Genomic DNA, 21,954 nt, shown 5'->3' on the forward strand with positions numbered 1-21,954 from the left:
GCTTTTGGGAATCCAGCCTGGTAGTGCAGTTCAACAATTTTTAAGATGTAAAGGAACTGTAGAAGGTCAAGTTTGAATATTTGAGTAGAGACCATGTTGGAGTCTTTGTGGAAGTAGTGCTTTGTACTTTGCATCACTGGTAAAGGAAAACTTTGAAATGGTATAAAGTCCTCATAATTGCTGACATTTCTGGAGCCTCACTCTGTGCCAGGCACCGTGTTAAGCTCTTTCCCATATTATCTTGTTTTCTCATACCTATGTGGTATGGCCCCATTATTGTTTCCATGTATGAAAAAGAAAATTAAGTCCTTTTAGTATAAAAAGTCATATAACTTGCTCAAGTACATACAGCATTAAAAAAAAGCCATAATTAGATTCAGGCAGTCTGACTCCATAGATTGTCCTCTTGAGTTGAAAATAAAAGATGGGGAGACCAATTAGGAGACCATAATAGTAGCTAATCTAAGAAGTCAGGATGGAATTTTGGGAATGGTTGAGGGAACTAGGATCTACATGACTTAGAAAAATGGACTTAATGCAGGAGATAGAGGGACAAAGCAGAGTACAAGTGGCATCTACCATTTGGTTGACTACTGAGAGAAGAGTAGTGCCCTTTATAGAAACAAGGGTGTGAAGAAAATCTGTTTCAGTGAAAAAGTACTAATGGACTTGTTAGGGCTGGTTGAGTTTAAGATAGCTAAAGGACATCCAGAGGAAGATGTCCAGAGACAATTGAAAATACTCCTTTGGAACCCAAGAGAGCGTTCCTTGTTTAAATGGTAAGCATTACCAATCCCATATGAGTCATTTAGACTGGAATCTTGTTCTCTGGGGTGCTAATACAAATTAGAACTTCTTCCCACACCTTGTTGGTAGATTTATCATTTTTTTTAGACTAGTAATTATTATAAAATACTGTGAGTTCATTATAATTAAATAACTTCCTTAGATGTGGCTTCCAGAAGACAGATGTAGAGCAAACATGGTTGTGTTTATTGAAGGGATTGCCAGCCTTTGGCTCACATGACTTCCTTAAACATACCTGTCCTGTGCCTCCATATTTACAAAGACATTAAGAATAAGTCAGACCGGGCCTCCCCGGTGGCACAGTGGTTGAGCGCTGGGCTGCGAAGCTGCCCACGGCCTCTGCGGCTGCAGCGCCAGTTCGATCCCCGGCTGCTCCCCAGCCACCGGAGGAGGGTCCCACATGGTGCGCAGACCTCTCCTGCCGCCCGCTGCTCCCCTCGGTCCTTCTGCCTGCTCTGCTCCCCGCTCTGGCTCTGGTGAATTCTCTCACCCTCCCGTGCTTCTGACTGTACCCAGTGCATGTATAAACAAACAAACAAACAAATAAATAAAACATGCCTCTATTAAAAAAAAAAAGAATAAGTCAGACTATTGCAAGTAATTTAACCACTTGGAAAACTCCCTTCCTCCCTGGAGTGTTCACAGTTAAAGCAGAATTGAGATTTAAAAAGAAAGTTAGCCTTTTTTTTTTTTTTTTTAATTTTCTAGAGGCATGTCTTATTTATTTATTTATTTATTATTTGTTTGTTTGTTTGGTTTATACATGCACTGGGTACAGTCAGAAGCGCGGGAGGGTGAGAGAATTCACCAGAGCCAGAGCGGGGAGCAGAGCAGGCAGAAGGACCGAAGTACACTGCTGAGGGGAGCAGCGGGCGGCAGGAGAGGTCTGCTCGCCATGTGGGACCCTCCTCCGGTGGCCGGGGAGCAGCCGGGGATCGAACCGGCTGCAGAGGCTGCAGGCAGCTTCGCAACCCAGCGCTCAACTGCTGCACCGGGGAGGCCCGAAAATTAGCCTTTTTAAAAGCAAATTTTCTTAAATACTTTTTCTTTAACTATGTTAAGGGATGTAGATAAGGGACTTTGGTAGGCATCAAAGTTTTACTTTTCTTTTTGCATGCATTAAAGAAAAAGCTTTTGGAAAGTAACAGAACGACTGTTTTTGGAAAGTAACAGAACAACTCCGAGCTTAGAAATGTGATTGCTGTGAAAGGGCATTAAGAAAATATTGTATGCAATTTTTAATCTTCTCATTTTCCTTTGTTTTTTTTTTTTCTTTTTTTTTTTCCCTTCTACATCAAGTTTGGATCGCCACATGCAAACCCATCACGGACATCATAAACCATTCCGATGCAAACTCTGCTCCTTCAAGTCCTCCTATAACAGCCGGCTGAAAACACATATACTCAAAGCCCATGCTGGTGAGTTGGTATTAGTGCTGCACAAATTCTCTGAGTTTGAAATCTAACGAGTGAAATTATGGAAGTCTTATGCCCACACATGAAAACACGTTCTTGAAATGGTTGTGTGTTCAGTTTTATTTGAATCTAATCAAGATAAATGAAAACGTCGGCCAAAGCCCAAATAATACAACCTTGTCCTTATTGATTCATGCTACTAACAGGCAGCTCCTACAGATTTATGCTCCTAATAGGATTTCTTTTGAAAAGAAATTTCTAAATTATCCAGACTTTCTAACGGAGATGCAGAAAATTCTTACAGGCACTAAAGAGAGTTCCCAACTAAAATAAAGTTATAATCTTGAGGTTGCCCAGAGAAACAAGTTCAAGACGTGTGATGTTTCTCAGGAGATGCCCTGAGATACCCATACATCAGCTAAGCAGTGACCTCGGGGTGTGTGTTCAGGAGCTCTGCTGGTCTCCACTGTTGTTCCCACTCATTATACTCACTGCTCACTTCCCTCACCTACCAGGCTCAGCACATTATATTCATCATCTTCTGTTATTCTTACGACAATCCCATAAGATAGGGGTCAGATGAGGATTTAGAGTATCAGGCATCAGATGAGGATTTAGAGTATCACTAAATTTCATTTTAGAATATAACTTGCATCTTATCACTGACAAAATGCTGCCTTCTCTCTCTTCTGCTCTTTTCTACTTTGCATATGATGAGGGATGGTCACAGGTAGCTCATCAGATCTCAGCTAGGAGAGGAAGGAAGCATGATGTAAAAAAGGCAGCGGGGAGGGCTTTAGGGGCCTCTCTCTGATCTTGCCGGTCACTCAGAAGCCAGACTCAACAGCAGCCCAGTCTTCTCATAAGTTTTGACAGCCTCAGAGGCACTTACACCAAACACCAAGGGTCTCAGGATACCTAGCTGCACTGCCAGAGATTCTTCTAGAAATCAGCTCTCTTCACTGAGTTCCCTCAGCTAAGGCATTCAGAATCCTACTTTTATATTTTGTAATGACCTACCTACAATTCTCCTGTCTCCTTTATTTAACTTCCATTGTATGCTTGTCAGAACTGCCCAGAACATGAGTCTTTCCCTTTCACCACCTACTCAAACCAAGTCTGCTGTTTCCTCAATGTTGGGACCTGAGGAACTGACTTAATAGAGTGAATTACTGAAGCCTGCAGCTGCCCCAGGCTCCACGTGGGAATGGGGCGGGGAGATGAGCTGTGGAAGCTTTTCTCTGTCAGTATTTTTATATCTCCGGGAAAATCTTCCTGAAGTCCATGGAGTACGAGGCTTCGGGGTATGAACCACTCTTTCTAACTTGTATATCTTGTAAATTATTCAGTTGGGACACCATCCTGGTGAGGTTTTCCCATAGACTTCAGCCTTGTCAAAAGCACTTTTACCAGTGGGAATTGGGTAAATGATTTGGCCTGTGGGAAGGACTTTCAAAGAGTGCCAGAGGCTGCACGCTGGCTCCTGGGCGCTGAGCTGAAGTGTCTGTTCTTGGAGCTGCCTGAGCAGATTGGCCTCCTGCACTCACTGGTTGGCGAAAAGGAGGCATCCAGAGAGAAGGGAGGAGGAGCCATGTAACTCGATTCTCAACACACCTTGGAATCATGGTGTATCTTGGTGCCCGGGAAGTAGAGAAAGCAGAGACATTTCCCAAGACTCTTGACTCATGTGTTTCAGATGAATTGTTTTAAGGGGTAAAATATGTAGACCAACCAAATAATCTGAATTTGAATTCTTTTGGGTTGTGCTACTACTTACAACCACTTTTGCATGTGGTAGTAACTAGTTACAATCAGGTTCATATGCACAGGCTTCATTAGAAAATGAAACGTGGAATAAAGAAAGCAGTAGTTTTATATAGTCTTTTATACTGTATGTAAATATAATATAAATTTGTATCTCTAGAAATTGTCATATAATATTAAGCATAATGTAACATATGTATGTTATATTAGTAAATATATTTGTACATTTGTATTTGTATGTATATATTAGTAAGTATACATATGTATGTGAAATAGTGTAGATGACATTTTACATATGTATATTTATGTTATATGTTGCATTTATATACAATATAGTATCTTATATATAAAGCTACTGCTTTTCTCTTTTTCAATTTTTTAACTAATAAAATATGAATACATTTACTATAAATATACATGTGTATTCATATTATTTTCACAAATACTGTTGTTCATGGCCCAGTATCGGCCATAACTCCTAAGTAATGATTGGGGGGCCAGCTGACAGGTGTATTTATTTGGATTCTCTGACTTCTTGGAACTTTTTTTCTGCCCTTAGGGTGAGAGTGTTGCCTCACTCAAGGTTTTCTATTGCTCTCTTTAAGGTTTTCTTAAAAATGCATGCTCTGGAAGTCATCAGTGGTGAAAGCAGGCTTAATGTAGAAATTGGGGTCTGGGGCTCCCTTCCTATGTGAAGCCATATAATAATTTTCAAGGCAGAAGGAAAGTAACCCTCTCCCCTGGGTAAAAGCAAGAACAGGGGCGCTTACTACATTCTAATTTCTGCTTCACTTAAAATCTGTAGACCACCAACCTTTTCTCAGTTCATTTTTACTGGTCCAAAACATTTTATTAACTAAAGGCCTTTCTCTTCTTGTTACTCTTCTTCCTTCTCTGCTTTTTAAATTTCACCTTAAAATGCATTTTTAAAAATTGATGTTCATTAGAGAACATTTGAAAATGAAAAAGGAAACATAGTCATCCATAATCTCATTATTTAAATACCACTATTGTTACCATTTCAGATTACCTTTCAACCATTTCTTCTATAATTACTTTTTAGCAATTGTGATTATAATTTAATCTAATATATATTATGCTTTTCTATTTTTCTGAGTGTTGGGTTTTTTTTTCTTATTTTCTCCTTACAAGCTTTGCAAAAATTTATTGTAGGGAATGATAGTTGATCAAGAAGAATACACCCACATTTACTTAGCCATTTCCCTATGGTTGGAAATTTAGGTCCTTTCATAACTTTCTTAAACATAATGTATCTTTTTAAAGAACAATTTCTGTGTATTAAAGGATATTTCCTTAATATGAACTCTCAGAAGTAGAAATGACTGAGTTGTAGGCATGAACATTCTAAGTCCATTGTTAGAAAAAGCAAAATTCTTGCTGAATTAATCATTCCAGTGTATATCTGTCCAGCAGTATAAGTATGCCCCCTTACACCCTTACTTCTTAGAATACAATTAATTTAAAAACTGACTTAGGGCAAAGGTAAGTCATACTCCAAATTTAATTTGGTCTTAGCAATCTGCTTAAATTTCAGTGTTATAAAAATAAGTAAAAGAAACGTGCTTATTTTTACTTAAATATCTCATTTATTGAAATCTATTAGAGGCACACACATTTATACATGTTCAACTCTCAGTTAAATAAATGACTTATTTACTCATTTGTGCACTATTGATTAGATAAAGAAATGATGTTTTGTGCTGAGGTTTGTGGACTGGTCCTCTAGAAATATACAATAAGGTGAAATCAAGGGGATGTGTAGTCAACAAGAAAGTGAAGAATGAGAATAGAATAGCACACTGGAGTGTGTGGTGAGTGACTGTTCTTAGAAGCCACTGGCAGAGAAAGAATTAAACATACTATTTTCTGTGAATGACAAACTTAATAAAAACTGAATGGCCATTTCTAGTATAGAGAAGGATAAAGAAAGACTGGGAAGGTTTTCTTCAGGAGGCATAGACATGTGGTTTCCCACTCTGTTAGGGAATCAACCCATAGCTTTGTCCCTGTAAGCAGAACATGAAACAAAGATACTGTCTCTTGATTGCAGAACTTGTCCCAAGAGTTTCCACATCGGAGGGTTGCTGTGGTTTTATGAGAATGGGCGGGAGCTGGTCTGCAAGGGATCTTGGACCACAGGTCTGGGACGCACTGCTCCATGCAAGCTCACCTGCCTGACACCCTTCTTTCCTCTTCCTCTCTGTCCCTACACTTCCAGGTGAACATGCCTACAAGTGTTCTTGGTGCTCTTTTTCCACCATGACAATCAGCCAGTTGAAAGAACACTCCCTCAAGGTCCACGGGAAAGCCCTGACCCTCCCCAGGCCACGCATTGTCAGTCTCCTCTCCTCACATGCCCACCACCCCTCCCAAAAAGCTACTCCAGCTGAAGAAGTGGAAGACTCCAACGGTAAAAACGGGCTTTTGAGCCTGAATTAACCACTCAGGGTTGAGGTGGGCTGGGATTAATTGCCACTCATTCTTTCTAGAGGAAACTCTTGCATGAAAATATGATGGTTCACGTGAAGGAAGAAATGAGTAGAGGTTGACAGTATAGAAATTGGTGTGGGGAGGTGACGTGAATGCCGTGAGCGTCTCTTGGGGGCTGTGGTGGGATTGTCAGCGTTGCTTGTGGCCCCAGCACCTGGAGTGGGCTGGATTCTTGTTGGAGACTCTGATGGTGGTTGTGAGCAAGAACATGGATGGGTTACCAGGCAGGTTTATTTATTTATTTATTTATTTCGTTTACTTATTTATGTATTTATAGCCTGTCTTGTTCTCTTAAAAATATGTGCTTTGAAATATTTGGTGTTCTAGCTATGAAAGTTAACTCTGCAGAAGTCAGAATAGGAATGGAAGGTTGAATGGGTATGGGGTAAGTATGTTCAGCTGGGTCACAAGATGATTTTGAGATAATGTGAAGATTTTTTTCAAGAGCTGAAGGATGTCAAGGAAGCATCAGTTGGGAGGAGGGTGCCTGGTTTTGGACCTTCAGAAGAAAAATGGGAATTCATGCAGGGAGTTTCTTTCCTGGCAGTGTAACCAGAGCTGTAGGGGAGAGAGAAGCACCGGTCTTGGTGTCTACAGATGTTGCATCATGAACAAAGGATGCTTATTAGCTTTGGTAAGACCAAGAAAGAGAAAGGATTTGATTACTTGGCTTACCTGGATGACCAGAGAATCAGATGTTTAGGGGAGGAGTAAGTCTCTGGAGTCTTGGGATTGAAGTCCTCAGGCTTCCCTCATCCACCCCCTCTCCTGGTTGAATCCCTTCTTCAGTACCTTCAGTCACCAGTTAACTGCCACCGGCTTCAATGCTTCCCAGGTCAGGGAATGGACTGCCCAAGGTTTGCTGTTACATTCTTGGAAGGGGTTTAGTAGATTGGAAAGTTCATAATTTCATTGAAACAAAAGCCTGGATTTGGTTCTTCCTTCTGTCAAGGCTAGCTGTGTTTTTCTGGGCCATTTTGGCTTCCTATACCTCCTCTAAAAAGTTGGGTAATAAGATCTGCCTCAACTGATTATTTTGAGGGATTCATAAGAAAAGGTACTTATGTAAAATGTTTACTGCAGCACCTGATACACAATAGGTTTTTAATACATGGTGCTTTTATTCTTACAATGTTCACCCTATGTTTGTAATTCTGGCCTTTTGCAACTGCTTATAACAAGTATGAATTTTGGGTTATTTTTAATGTAAGGGTTTAAAAAGAGAGACTGTTCAGATAACCTGACAACCCAACATGTCAACATGGTCTAATTATCAGATTATCAAAAGAGTAAACGAGTCATCTTTATTCATGAGTTCTGTAAGAAGACAGCTGTAGGAGGACAAGGAGAGGTAAGTCCTGAGACTCAAAGCTGCCTTTATCAAGTGCCTTTATTTGGTGGCCCTGCCTTGCAAATCAGAAGCACTTGTGTTAACACACGAGCTCCTTGCTGGCATTCCTGTCTTAAGAACTTCTATTGTACAACGGAGGCTTGTGATTGTGACTGTGGCTTAAAGTGCCGTCAGCACTTGCTGCCACTGTGGTATAGATGTTTTAAGTGTAGGGAGGGGAAAGCTGTGCTGCTGTTGTTTTCCCGGAAACTTAGAGTCTCCAAGTTACCTCTGTAATAGGACATGGAAAGCATCGCCTTTGTACCTTGAGAGTCTTTCCAAATATAATTTGATGTCTTTATTAATGTGAGTTTTAATTAATCGCTTTCATCGGAAATGGAAGCTACACCTGTGGAACCGTTTGGATAAAATTGATTCATCCAGATACTGCTTCTCACAAGACTTTACCCTAGGGCCTGTTCCTCTGTCATTCCTTCTTTTCCCTCACTCTTCTCCCTTGAAAGGTCTCAGTTACAGGGCAAGAGAACCACACACCACTCACTGCATGGACCATCTTCCTCCCAAGGACTTGGCATAGGCTATGAAGAAGAGGTCAAACTCAGCTCTAGAGTCCAGACTCAGCCCAGAGCTCTGTTCTGCCCAGGAGAAGTGCAAGTGAAGGCAGGGGGATTCCCTCCAACAACTTAATCAAATGTTTAGATGATGTTCTCAGCACCTGCTTCTGAACTAATCACAGCCCTAAGCCTGAGGCCTCAACGTTTAGGGGAAATTTCAGGTTCTTTGAAACTGGAGAGATTAGGACCTTGGGGAAGGTGGTTACAGAATCCTGATATGATATTGAGTTACTCTAGAACACAGTGAACACAGGGAATTTGTTACAGGGAGTATAATGCAAAGAGTGTGAAGTATGTAACACAGTGTTTAATGCAGAGAGCATGTAACACAGGGAGTGTAACAATGTGTAACACAATGAGTGTGTGATGCAGTGAGTGTGTAACACAGAGAGTCTGTCTTTATTCAGCCACTGGGAGATGAGTTACAACATATAAAAGTGTTTCCCACCCTTGCAAAGAATATAGTGACGTCTTGGCCTCAGGTGGCAATTGTGTCTTATCTTGAGACCTACACAGAGATCACTTACCCTCTGCAGTTTTTAATGTATATAAGTAATCTGTATTAATGGACCAGGAGTGAATCATTTAATTGAATTAAAAAACTTGATAAAAGAGTGGGGTGAACTGAAGGAAGGCATCAAATGGGCTATTCTCATGAATAAATAATCCCAGGGAAAGAATAATTAATAGTTTATTCATCTAATAAACAGTCTCTTAAAACCTTACTGTAGATCTTTGCATCATTGGAGAGGCCCAAGAATGATGGTGGAGATCAAAACTGGGAAGACTATTTGTTAGGGAGCTGAGTGGTGGATTCCTAGAAACGGCTAAGTCTAGGGGCTGGAGAAACAGCTGTGAGGCTAGAACAGTAGCCTGTAAATCACGCCTTGAATGGTGTTTGAAACACACATGTGAAATCCAATTGCACATTTTAATAGGGAGAAGCTGTGGGGCTGTTGGCTCTCAGTTAAGATTTCCCACACTACAGATGCCAGGACACTATGAACCCAAGAACCAAAAATGTGATGCAGGCCCAGGGGGAGTAAAGATCCATAAAACCAGGGAAATCACCAGTGTGTCCTTGGCTCCCTGATTCCCTGGTGAGGGAGGTGAGTAAAATGAGTTGACATGCTCGCTGCTATTTCCAGTGGTCAAATGCTTGCAGCCTTGAGAGCGAGCCAGTCATCTCTGGCAAAAGGAAACAGCCTGAAAATGAAGGTTCTTCCAGAACTGCTCTCCTCCCCAAGCCAGAGGGAAGCAGTGCAAGAATAGGAGGCAAGAAGACAGAAATGAGAAGGTGGAAGGGAGATCTCACCCTAGCTGCCTGGCCACACACCTGTTCTGTACATAAACAGATCTCTTGGGGCCTGAGCTGTCAGTCTTGACATGTTTCACCAGAACATGAATCCTCTATATATTCTTCATGATCGGATGTTGAAAAGTAAGGCAGAGGCTGTGGGGTATTCGTTCTATGTGTAGGACAATGGGAAATGCCATGTAATGGCTATTCTAAGCAATGCATAAAGGGGAAATCTTCCAGCTGTCCACAAAAGGAAGTATCTGCTGTGTGTGTTTTTACTGGGTTTCTTCTCTTGCTGCATAAAACACAGGACTGACTTTTATCAAGCTTTTTCCAGGTCTCTGCTTTTCGTATAGAAAACACACATACACATACATACACACACAACCCCCCCTATGAAATAACAAAGAAAAACAATGTAGTTCAGTTATGATATCTGTTTAGGTCTGAGAAGCCACATGGTTTACGGCCAACAGATATGTCATTTAATATTCAGCTGTATCCTTTAGAAGTCAGGCCAGTGGTGACATTCCATCTTTTCCTCTCTCAAATTCTCCCCAAGAATAGAAGATTTTATTTTTTTCTATCTTTCCATTTATGCTGGAGGAAATTGCCTGCTTTGGGAAATAGCCACTGTGATACATATTAAAAAAGACAAAAAATAAGTAAGGTGAATGAGGATAACAGAGGGTTTTTTTGTCCTTGCCCTATTTGCAGCCCAGGGAAAAGAGTTCTTCGTGGTGTTGCTTCCCCCTTCATAACACAGGTCTCCCCAGTGGAGAAGTCTGTGCTGTTATGAGTCAGTGAAGAATGGTTAGAAGATGGTGTTGTAATTGTGATTTTTCTATTAGAACTTTTTGCTTGTTTTTTCTGAACTCCAGGTTAATATCTAATAAGCACTATTTTGTCAAGACACCTATCCTTGAAGACTCACAGGACTTTTTTTTTAAATATTTATTTATTTATTCATACAAGCGCTGGGTACAGTCAGAAGCGCAGGAGGCTGAGAGAATTCACCAGAGCCAGAGCAGAGAGCAGAATAGGCAGAGTGACGAAGTACACTGCGTGCCATGTGGGACCCTCCTCTGGTGGCCGGGGAGCGAACCGGCGCTGCGGAGGCTGCGGGCAGCTTCGCAACCCAGCGCTCAACCGCTGCACCACCAGGGGAGGCCCACAGAGGACTTTTTATTGCCATATCAAAATCAAGTCCCGGGCCTCCCTGGTGGCGCAGTGGGTTGAGCGCCACACTATGAAGCTGTCCGCAGCCTCTGCAGTGTGAGTTCAATCCCGGCCAGCAGGCGAGAATCCCACATGGTGCATCAGGCCTCTCCTGTCACGCCTGCTGCTCCCCTCAGCAGTGTATTTCATTAGTCTGCCTGTTCTGCTCCCTGCTCTGTCTCTGCTGAATCCTCTCACCCTCTCATGCCTCTAACCTGTACCCCAGCTTTTGTTTAAAAATAAATAAATCTTTAAAAAAAAAAAAAAAAAAAAACGGGATCACTCAGCCTGAGACCTTAAAAAAAAAAAATAAAATCCCAAAATTAGAGTCTGCCATGTATCCTCACTCTTCTCATTCCAGAGTGATGCTGTTAACAGATACTGATATTTCCATCCTTCCCTGTACTTGTAACCCCCAGCATTTAGATTCTTCCTTTACATTCTCATGCTTTTGCAGAAGACTTACTGGACACTTGGAAGGATTTCCTCCCTGTTGCTGACTTTCATTTCTTCTAAAAAATGATTTTTATTGGCCCCCAACCAACCCTCCTCTGATTACTCTTCTATCACTGATATTCTTAGTGCTCTGTTTGTACTTGTGGCTCTGCTGTTGATTCTCTCCCCTTTTCTACTGGGGACAGGTAGTGTAGGTACTTATCAAACACTGACTTCTGATGATTTCATGGAGGCCTCACAATTTTCAAATCAGTTCATTGTTCCAGCCTCCTGACACATCCAACTCCACAGAAACAAATTGTAAGATGGTAAGTTTACTTCATTTCCATTTAAGAAGCAGGTTCAAAGGCATATGATCCAAGGATGAAACCATAGGGACTATGCTAGCAAAAATTGTCTGGCATGTCATCCATCCTTCCCTGTGTAAAGGGGGTCTTCTGTGGAGGTGGAAGGCTGAAGGTTGACATGGGTATCAGTCTTTCCAATTCTCAAGAGACAGAAAGTGTGGTGGAGCTAGAGAAGTGAGTATTGCTAGTGTGGTCACCTAGTAGCAGAACCTCTTCCCTGGCAAGTGGCACAATCATTGACCTTGGAATGGGTGAAATTTGGGTCTGTTTTTGTCAAAAGAATGTACAGTGCTTGGTGGCAGTTGAATCCAAATCTGGAGAAAGGTATAAGATAATACTGATGAACAAAACTCCTCATAAATTAATATAATCTTCTGTTTTACTTGAAAAGTTGCCACCAGATTTTTAATATATTTTATCTAGAGATCCATTTGATGAGACTTATACTGGTCAATTTCTGTAAACTATAAATTAAGAATTGGGTTATGGAGTCTATTTCAATGACTCAAATGCCATTGTAATGTGAAAATAGCCATATAGAATATGTAAACATGGTCATGACTATGTTCTAGAAAAAACTTCATGTTCAAAAAGGGAGGGGGGGGGCTGGATTTGGCCCATGGCAGTCTATTGTTGACCCCTGCCATCCATGATTTGGGAGTGTGGGATGTGGGGATTCAGCAATACCCATGAAATCAAGTCTTTAATAAATAATCATTATAAACACTTTTGTTTCACATGTGGACATCCCTTAAAATGTAACTGGATATAAATATAGTCTTTATTTCATATATGAAATGTTGAATGTTAGAGTTGTAAAAATATTAGCATGTGAATTATATTTAAGACTGGAAGAAAATCTTCTCTAGGAATTATCTTGAGTGTAACACCAAACTATCAACTCATTTAACCTTGACTGCAGTAATACTTGACACTTAAAAATTAAGATCTGAGATGTCTACTTTTCGAAGAGAAGCTTTTCAGGTTTCTAAATAGGTCAGACATAAAATTCAACCTTTAAGAGGATCCAATTAGTTGCTAGGGCATCAGACTTTCCACACAGATTCCAGTTGCAATCAGATTTCTCTTGGGGTGTAAGAAAGAAGAGGCGGTTTCTTTAAATACGACAATAATGAAATAGAGACTCTTGTGATTAATTGTGAAGTACTAAGATTTACATCATATGTAACATATGGGATACGAGGCTTAATTTTAATGTCTTGACCATAATTTTTATTTTATTTTTAAAGATTTATTTTCACACAAGAGCTGGGATACAGGCCAGATGTGCGGGAGGGTGATTCACCAGAGACAGAGTAGGGAACAGAACAGGCAGATCTATTGAAATACACTGCTGAGGGGAGTAGCAGGTGAGCCAGGAGAGGTCTGCTGTGCCATGTGGGTTGTTCCCTGGCCAGGGATAGAACTCGTGCTGCTAACAGCTTCATAGGTTACATCTTAACCCCTTCCACCACAAGGGAGGCCCACTAACCTTTTCTTTTTGACATCAGAATTTCTATATTAAAATGTGACCTGGAATTTAATGCTTATTATGAAGAATGGCATTTCTACTATGATGACTTAGTAGTCTGCAACTCCAGTGCCTCAAGGTGGGGCAGATGACTCTAATGAGCTTTATCCTATACGCAAGGTCTTCAATTACTGGAACTTGGCCCCAGTTGAAAATAGGAAGCCTCTGAAATTATCATCATCCTGAAGTCAAATCTGTGATAGGACCTTCCCTCCCCAAGTAACCCACCTGCCTGAGATTTCTGTGACTTTTTGAATTAGCTACAGTTTTTTGTGCCAAGAATTAAAATACATTTCAAGTGTAAGCTTTCCATGTCCTGGGAACTTGGTCAACTAAGCCATCTCCCTCTTTCCATGCCAAGAAAAACATTTGCTCATCAGAAACACAAGCCTATACTACCAAACTCATTCAGAGCTAGTTCCTAGCAACGCTGGAGTTTTCTTCATAACTCTACGTCTGACCTGTATCTCTGGGTTGGAGATGACCTTAAGTCCTCTAATACCTCAGATGCTGTGGGAAGTATCTGAAAGAAAGAAGAAATATACTTTATTTTATTTTTTTTTTGGTAGACAGTGTATTAAATTGTTAATCAACTTATTTAAAACAACTAATCTCAGTTCGTTCTTGAAAGAATTTTCCCTTGTCTGTTCACTGCCCAACTCAAATTTCCTTTCCCTAGAGTTGAAGCTGGATATTTTAGCCCAATTACATTTGATATAAAATCCCTTAAGTTCTCTTGAGACTTCTTGGCCTCATGATTCATAGGTCTTCTCTGTTCTCTCAAATACCATTCTGCATTAGAGGATTTTAAGCAGAAGGAAGGATGCGGGATTGGGGAGGGTTAGGCTGATTGAGCCATGATTCAGAGGGAGAGATCTTGAAACAGCCTTGCTGGAGCAGAGGGTATGTCCTGCAGAAGATGGGCATGTGAGAATCATTTTTTAAGTGCGGGGACGAGAAAAAGATGCCAGAAACAATCTTAGAGACAGAATGATTATTCACTAAAAAAAAAAAAAAAAAAAAAAAAAAATTATATGAGTTTTGGTGTGATCCAGGAAAGCTTGTCCAAATGAGGAACACATGTTTTTGATAACTCATTCATAATCCTAAATAATATCCTATAGAAAAATCCCAGGGCGGTGGTTAATCAAACATGCCAATATAAATAAAGAATGGCAAAGTGACATGGAAGATTCAGGTAGGAGGATGGGATTGCTCTTTGCTGGATTCAGCCCCTGGTTGTTTATGCTCAGGAAGAGATCCATGTTCTTGCCAGAGGCTCTTCTTTATGCAAGTGGCCTCAGAGTCCAGCTCTACCCAAAAGAGGTGTTTGTTTAGCTGAAAGTCCCGGGCCCAGCTAAGGTTTTATTTACCAGCATACTGCTCTTCGAGAAGACATTCCTGGGCTAGGTTCTTCAGCTTCCTTGGGGACACAAAACATTCTTAGATGACTCACACAAGCCACCCTCCTTATGTCATCTCTTATTTTCACACACTGTGAGCTCTCTACCAATGCTATGGCCACATGGAGCAAGGCAGGACCTTCTAAACCCTTAATCTTGTCCTTGATTTTTAGCATTGCTGTTTTCTTTCTCCTTGCCCAGTTCAAATGTCATCCATTCTGGCTTGTTGAAAGGCTTCTGCATGTCTTTTTTGATTCCTAAGTGATAAAGTTAATCATTTTTATGTTTAAAATTATGCTGACTGCTTTAAGTTTGTCATCTGAATTAATATGTCTAATGAATGGGAGGTACAAATTATTCATCATCTTTTATATGAGACTTTAAGGAGTGAAATGATGAATCCAAAAGTCCCAAACTGTTTATATGGTGGAACTTGTCTGAATCCAAAGCCTGTGTCCTTCACCTTTGTGCCATCTCCTTGAAGACTTGTAGCAGAAATACACTCCATAAATGACCCAGAATGGCCCAGACACAACCTCTTCTTCTATGTTCAGGGCCTCTGCTATCTTCCAGAGGAAACTAAAGCCAAGTTTATATTATTGATTGGTATTTAGAGCTTAAGTGAAAAGAGATACAGATAGTGTTAAAAGAGCAGAATAGAATGAAGTGAGAAATTGTGCACTTGGGCTTTAATAACTACATCCATGGAAACGAGTTGGAATTGATGAGTCACAGAGGGCTTCTTGGAAGAGGTAGGGCTCAGGCTGGGTCTTGAAGGGTGTGGGATTCATCCAGGTGGATGGAGTAACAGAACTGAGCAAATATACAGAAGGATCCTTGGACACCTAGAGTGAAGGGTCTGTGGGGAACTTAGTGAGATAGGGTGAGGAGAGGCAGAACCAGACTTCAGGGGTACTCGGGGCTTTAGATTTGTTACAAAATAGACTGAACAAGGAAAACAGCAATGATAGGGGGTCCCTATCCCCCCTGAAAGTGGGAGGTTCCTTTTGAATCTAGGTACGGTAAACTGACATCTCTGAGAATTATTATGGATTAAAAATGGTCATGGTGGGTGTTATTCCTTTTAAGTTGCCTGCATGAATTTTTCCCCTTGTGATTACAGAAATCATACCTACTCGGTGATTAAAGTACAGCTTTATGGCAATCTGTAACACAAGATGTCAGGGCCACCCACCATGCCACCTATCTCTCTTAGTACCCAAAATATTTTGTTGTGGAGTTTGTTGTGGAGTCATCTCAATGTTTGTTTTGTGCATATACAAATGTAAGTTCTGTTTTGTTTTAAATTTTTTTAACTACAAAACTGAGCCTATTGTCTACCAATTTTTTTTCATGTTTTTGTTCTCACTTGATAGCTTCTATCATTACCTGACTCACTGTAGCTCTAAAATACAAGGGTCCACATCTCCAAACAAAAATGACTCCCCTTCAAATAATAAATTTTGAGTAGTCATGGGCTTCAAATGTGTGTGAGAGAAGGAGATGCATTTAAAATGGGATTCTTGGGCCTCCCCGGTGGCGCAGCGCTTGAGCACTGGGCTGTGAGGCTGCCCACAGCCTCTGCAGCACCGGTTCCATCCCCGGCCACCGGCGAGGGTCCCACATGGCGTGCAGACCTCTCCTGCTGTGCCCACTGCTCCCCTCAGCAGTGTATTTCAGTCCATCTGCCTGTTCTGTTCCCCACTCTGGCTCTGGTGAATTCTTTCACCCTCCTGCGCTTCTGACTATACCCAGTGCTTATATAAATAAATAAATAAATCTTAAAAAAAAAAAAAATAAAATGGGATTCTCAAAATTATGTTAGGCCGGGCCTCCCCGGTGGTGCAGCGGTTGAGCGCTGGGTTGCCAAGCTGCCCGCAGCCTCTGCAGCGCCAGTTTGATCCCCGGCTGCTCCCCGGCCACCGGAGGAGGGTCCCACATGGCGCGCAGACCTCTCCTGCCGCCCGCTGCTCCCCTCAGCAGTGCACTTTGGTCCTTCTGCCTGCTCTGCTCCCCGCTCTGGCTCTGGTGAATTCTCTCACCCTCCCGCGCTTCTGACTGTACCCAGTGCTTGTATAAATAATAAATAAATAAATCTTTAAAAAAAAAAATTATGTTAGGCCGTTGAGATTGATATTGCCAATCAAAAATTCACTAATTTATTTTATTTTAAGCCTCACTCATCCCCTGAAAAATTACTCAATCTCTTCCTACTTTTTCAAACTTACTGCATTAGAAATACTGACAAGTGGTCCATAAGTTAAATGACAAAATCGAGATTACAGACTGTCTAGACTGTTGAGAATAATGTGCTGAAGATGAGATTTTGCAGGGGGACAAACATAAAATCTGTTGGCTAGCATCTGACCCTTGCTTTACTTCCATTACTGGACTCATTGAATATTGTTATAATTGCTGGCGATCTTATCTGTCTCTGCAGCTTAACTGCATGCTCTCTCAGGTCAAGGACCAAGGGAGCCCAAGCACGTGGCAAGCCATTCAATTAGTATTTCTTGATTTAAATTAGAGTCTCGCTATCAAACACACACAAGGAGAACCAACCATACAGCTTACATGTGAAAAACGCTGGAAATTTTAGCGACTGGGAGCTTAGTGTGTTGGTCCGAGTTGGTGGATCGGGCTGCTGCCTGCAGCGCTGTCTTTTGGGCCTGCACCTCCCCCATCACACCTTCCCCATCACTCCTCTCCCCTCCTGGTGAGTGGCTTTGACCATCCCCCAGTGGCAGCTCCACATCCCTCTCTATATTCTGCAGCCACAGTGAGTAATCTCTTTGCTCCATGCAGCCAAAAAGAGGAATGAGCACATTCCTTCCTTTCTGCCACCTCCTGTTAATATTTCTGCTGCCTGCCCAGAAAGGTCCCTTTTCAAATGCCTGTTGCCTACTTACTGCCTTTTCTTTTTCTCTGCAGTGTTCTTTCACTTTCCTCAGCCAACTCAGTGCCAGGTTCAGTCTTCCTTTTTATCCCAGCTGTAACCGCCATGCTCTGGAATTCCAATACGCTTGACTCCATGATCAGATCCAATAAATACTAGGACCCATGATCGGACCCAACAAATACTAGGTCTCTTCAACTGGGGAACTTGCCCTCCTGCCTGACTGCCCTCCAGCGCCTGCTGTGGCTGAATTCACCAGAATTGCTGCACTGCTCACTTTTCAGGCTCTTAAATTCTCTGGCCACTACTTTGTGGTCTCCTTGCCTTCTCGACTCAACCCGGACCCAAGGGTCACCCTTGCAGAGGGACTTTCTCCAGCATCCTGTTTCCCTAGCTTCTTTGTTATTCTCTGGCTTCCTTCTTCCCAGACTCCAGCCCCAAAGAACCCTCACTCTGTGCTTCCTGTCTCTCATCTCCAGCTTTTCCAATCTGTTTTCAGGTTTTAGTCTTGTTAACTGCAAACCTGATTTACTTTTAAAAGTAACTCTTGAGCTTGAGCTCTCTGTCCACTGTGTCTAGACAGGTGTCTTTTTCTTTATCCTTCTCCTAATAAACCTGTCTTTTTAAAATGCTAAAAAAAAATTAAATGAATGAGTGAATGATAGATTTAAGCTTGCTCAGATTTATTCCCCTATGATGTCAGTCATCTGAAAAGTATTCCAAGGTTCTTTGTTGATTGAGAGAATGGAGTCACAACCCATGTCCCAGAGGTGATGACTCGCTGCCATCTCTCTCACCTGCCCCAAAGCTGACGGGACAGTGGCAGGAGGAGGCAGCTCTCCAGTTCAGAGCCTTGGAATCACAATTGATTGTCCTTGTGAACTGTGACTTTCCTGTTACTCAGGTTTTATAGTTTTTTAAATTTTGTCCCGGGGTAAATTTTTAATTAGGAATAGAGAAGGAAAGCTGAAGAAATCTGTATCTACCTTGCACACAGGCGGGAGCGACGCCACCAACAGGACTGCTGGAGAAATGATGGTGGTCACTAAATGTGCAGTAGGTGATGAAGTGTGGGGAGCATCCTCGTCAAAATGTTTCCATTGGTAAATTCTCTATGTTATTATGCTGACGATAAAGCGTGATCACTTTTGCTAATACATCTACAGTGTACTTTATCATCTGGGTTATGTTTACCTCCCTAATGAAGAACTCTTTAGAAAATTAAGTTTACTGTTTAAGTAAAAAATTAGAAAGATTGGGTTTTTTCTCTTCATTATTGACCATTCTCTCACTCAACAAAGTACCTTGGAAGCCATATAATGGCTTCATTATTATATGTGTCTACCCTGTAACTTAACAAAAGGTTTACAGTATTGTTTCTCCCTCTTCTAATGTTCTGGCACATTGTCTGAATCACAGTATGCCTGATGGCCACTTGTTATATGTAGCTGATGCAGAAAAGAGTTGGATAACTGGAGGTTGGAGGGATGGTGGTTCTGTGCAAGTCAAGTGCAGGCTTAGGAAACTCTTTCCAATTTATTAGTTAACCTTCTCTAAGTGAAGAGGAGGCAAAAGAATGTAGAAGAAGGCAATTTGGTAAATGAAGAAGACTGGCCAGATGGGTGGTGGTCTTTGTGCCAATCATGAGCCCAGTAAAAGGAGGGAACTATTTGAGCTGGCCATAGAAAACCACAAAGTTAAGAAGTGCTAACACCTGAAACTAATGTGTTATATATGTCAGTTATATCTCTCAAATGGAAAACAAATAACAGGGAGTGCTGAGAGGACCCCTTCCCACCCCCACAGCACCTACTCTTTGCAGATCAGGTGGGCCAGCCTGTCTCAGGAAGGGGAGCCAGTTGTTGATAGCAACACGGCCACGATATTTGATCACCCAACACATCGTCCAACTTCTGCCAGGGCTTCGGGAGGCTGTGGCTGGCTCTCCTCTCTATTCCCATTCAGGGAAGCCTCCCAATGTTCCATGGAGTCTCTGCCCCAGCTCCATGTTCTTCAGTAGAATTTGGAGTCCTGCTGGCCCCAAGGGGGTATCTCCCTCACATCACTGTGTTCATTTGCCTTGAGCAAATGCCAGTTCCCTTTTCACCCAGCTGGAGTTAGTAAAAATCAGGGGCAAATGGTCTTTTGGAAAGCACTTCTCTGGATGGCTCATATTTAATTGTCTGCACGTATTTAATTGTTGCACCTCTGAGTTTTGGGTCCAGCTTGAGCATTGGTGCAGCCCAGATCCAGGAAACGCCAAACCCTGGAAGCACATGTGTGTGATAGCCATGAAATCCTAGCCTGGCAGCCTTAGGTCTCTGTGTGTGGCACACAAGTGCGCAAAGAGAAATCATGACTTTCTGAGCCTTGATTTCTAATAAGTAAAATAACAATGATGCCTACTTCGACATTTGATCCCTGGAAGACTTTGGGGTTCTTCCAGAGATCAAGTGAAATAACATGGAAATACTTCCATCTTCTAAAAGACTGGAGAAATAGTCGGTGTTATTAAAGTAGCGCAAGAGAAACACATTTTTGTCAATTTATGATAAATTGTAATCAAGCAGAGATTGATGAGGATTTTTTCCTAAATGAAAACAGAAGCAGAATTCACGCTTTGCCTTTTAAGCTGAGTGAAGTCACTTCTCTTTACATCATAAGCTCTTTATGAAGAGTCTAAAATAACTCAGTGGCTGGAAAGTGGTGCTTAATCTGGAGTCCTGTTGGTATAAATTTACTTGAACTTTGGGTCTCCATTGAAACCACCCGCACAAGAAACTCCGTATGACTTGATGACCAAATGGACTGGTGTAATACATTGATAAGTGCCAGTGTCCGACCTCATTAGTAGTATTATTATAGGCTTTAATCAATATACATTTTTAATTAATGATAACTATTATTTACTGCACATCTACTGAATGAGTATTTTACAAACATTGCCTCATTTCATTTAGTCCACACAGCAATCCCGTGAGACAGGAACTTCCATAACCAGCTCCCTGCTGTTTTAGGAAAGAGGAAAATGAGCTTAAGAAAGGTCATATTTACCACCTGGGGGAGGAGAGAGAAGGGAGGGGAGTCTACTATGTCACATTATTTCCTAAACCGCTGTTCTTAGATACTTTATTTTTCCCTTGAAAAGTCTAAAAAAGGAGCTAACTGAGCCCCAGGAAAGTGCTCTGTGTTTTAAATATTAACACCATTCTTAGCTATGACCTTCACGGTTTTATTCCTCCAATTGCAGTCTTATATCCTCCAAATCCCTCGAAAGAACCAATATTCCCAACTTACACTTCCTCGCCACTTATTCGTTCTTAAACTGCCAGGCGGTGTTCTGCCTCCAGCATTTTATTGAAACCACTCAGAGGAAGCGACCTCCTGTTGGTTAGCTCCTCTGACATTTTCTCTGGGAGCCATCCCTTCCTTGTTTACTCTGCTTCCGCCTCCTTCCTCCCCTTGCCCCCCTGAATCCCTTGCAGTGTGACTTTGACCCCTACCACTTTAATGAAATGTCTGTCACAAGGGTTGACATTGACTCTAGACAAACAAGTCCATGGCCCTACTCCTGCCTCATCCTTCTTTTTTTTGTCCAGGGCCTTTAAAACTGCTGACTGTCCTCCCAGGGAAGTTCTCCCCCGTGGTTCTCGTACTGCTGTGTGTTGTGGGCTCTCCTCTGGCCTCTCTGATACCTTCTCTTTGCCCGGTTTTTGCCTCTTTTGCTCAGTTGCCATCACACAGACCTCAGCTCTGTCTTGCCCTTCACAAGCACAGGGAGTGAACGAACCCTCACTCAAAGATGCTGCCCAAATCCCGATTTCTCCCCCCAGTCTCTTAGACTAAATGCAGACCCACTTTTCCATCCGGCCCTCATCTCTTCCTTCTGGAGATCTCTTTCCATCTTCCCGTCAAAGGTTCTAAAATGGAACCCTCTCAACTCCCTCGCCAACCTGCCCCTCTGCCAGGTCTCTGGGGCCCAGCTAAAATCTCCTGCATCTTCAGATTTTCCTGGACACATCCAGTCAGCCATTACTTTGCCTATGCGTCCCTGATTCATCTCCCTGCTGCCTCCCAACCACCCGCTTCTTCCCTTCCCTGTCTTACTAAGGCATCACCACACCAGCTACAAACTCTTCTCTTCCATCTACCCTGAGCCAGGCTAAGTCTTACCAGTCTCCAGCCAAAACGCCTCCGCCACTCTACACAGCCTGTTGAAAGAACAAATTACCACTGAGCATCCTCCGAGCCTATCCCCCAGCTGTACCTCCCCTCTTCGCCTCCAGGTGTCCAGGCCCTACTTGTCTTACAAAGCCATGATCAAATTCCTTCTTCCGTGAT

The 21,954-nt window shown here is 42.0% G+C and overlaps 1 protein-coding gene across 1 annotated transcript in view; it reads left to right on the top strand.

The window, feature by feature from the left end:
* Positions 1 to 21,954, top strand: part of ZNF462 (zinc finger protein 462) — a gene marked incomplete at its 5' end in the record, with an annotated part of 75,599 nt that overhangs the window by 10,809 nt on the left and 42,836 nt on the right. The window contains 2 exons of the mRNA XM_084237499.1: positions 2,107 to 2,225; positions 6,226 to 6,417. Of these exons, the coding sequence (XP_084093625.1) occupies positions 2,107 to 2,225; positions 6,226 to 6,417 (311 nt within the window). The remainder of the gene's footprint in view (positions 1 to 2,106; positions 2,226 to 6,225; positions 6,418 to 21,954) is intronic.

The sequence above is a fragment of the Talpa europaea genome (assembly GCF_964194135.1).
Source record: "Talpa europaea genome assembly, chromosome: 7".
Taxonomy (NCBI): domain Eukaryota; kingdom Metazoa; phylum Chordata; class Mammalia; order Eulipotyphla; family Talpidae; genus Talpa; species Talpa europaea.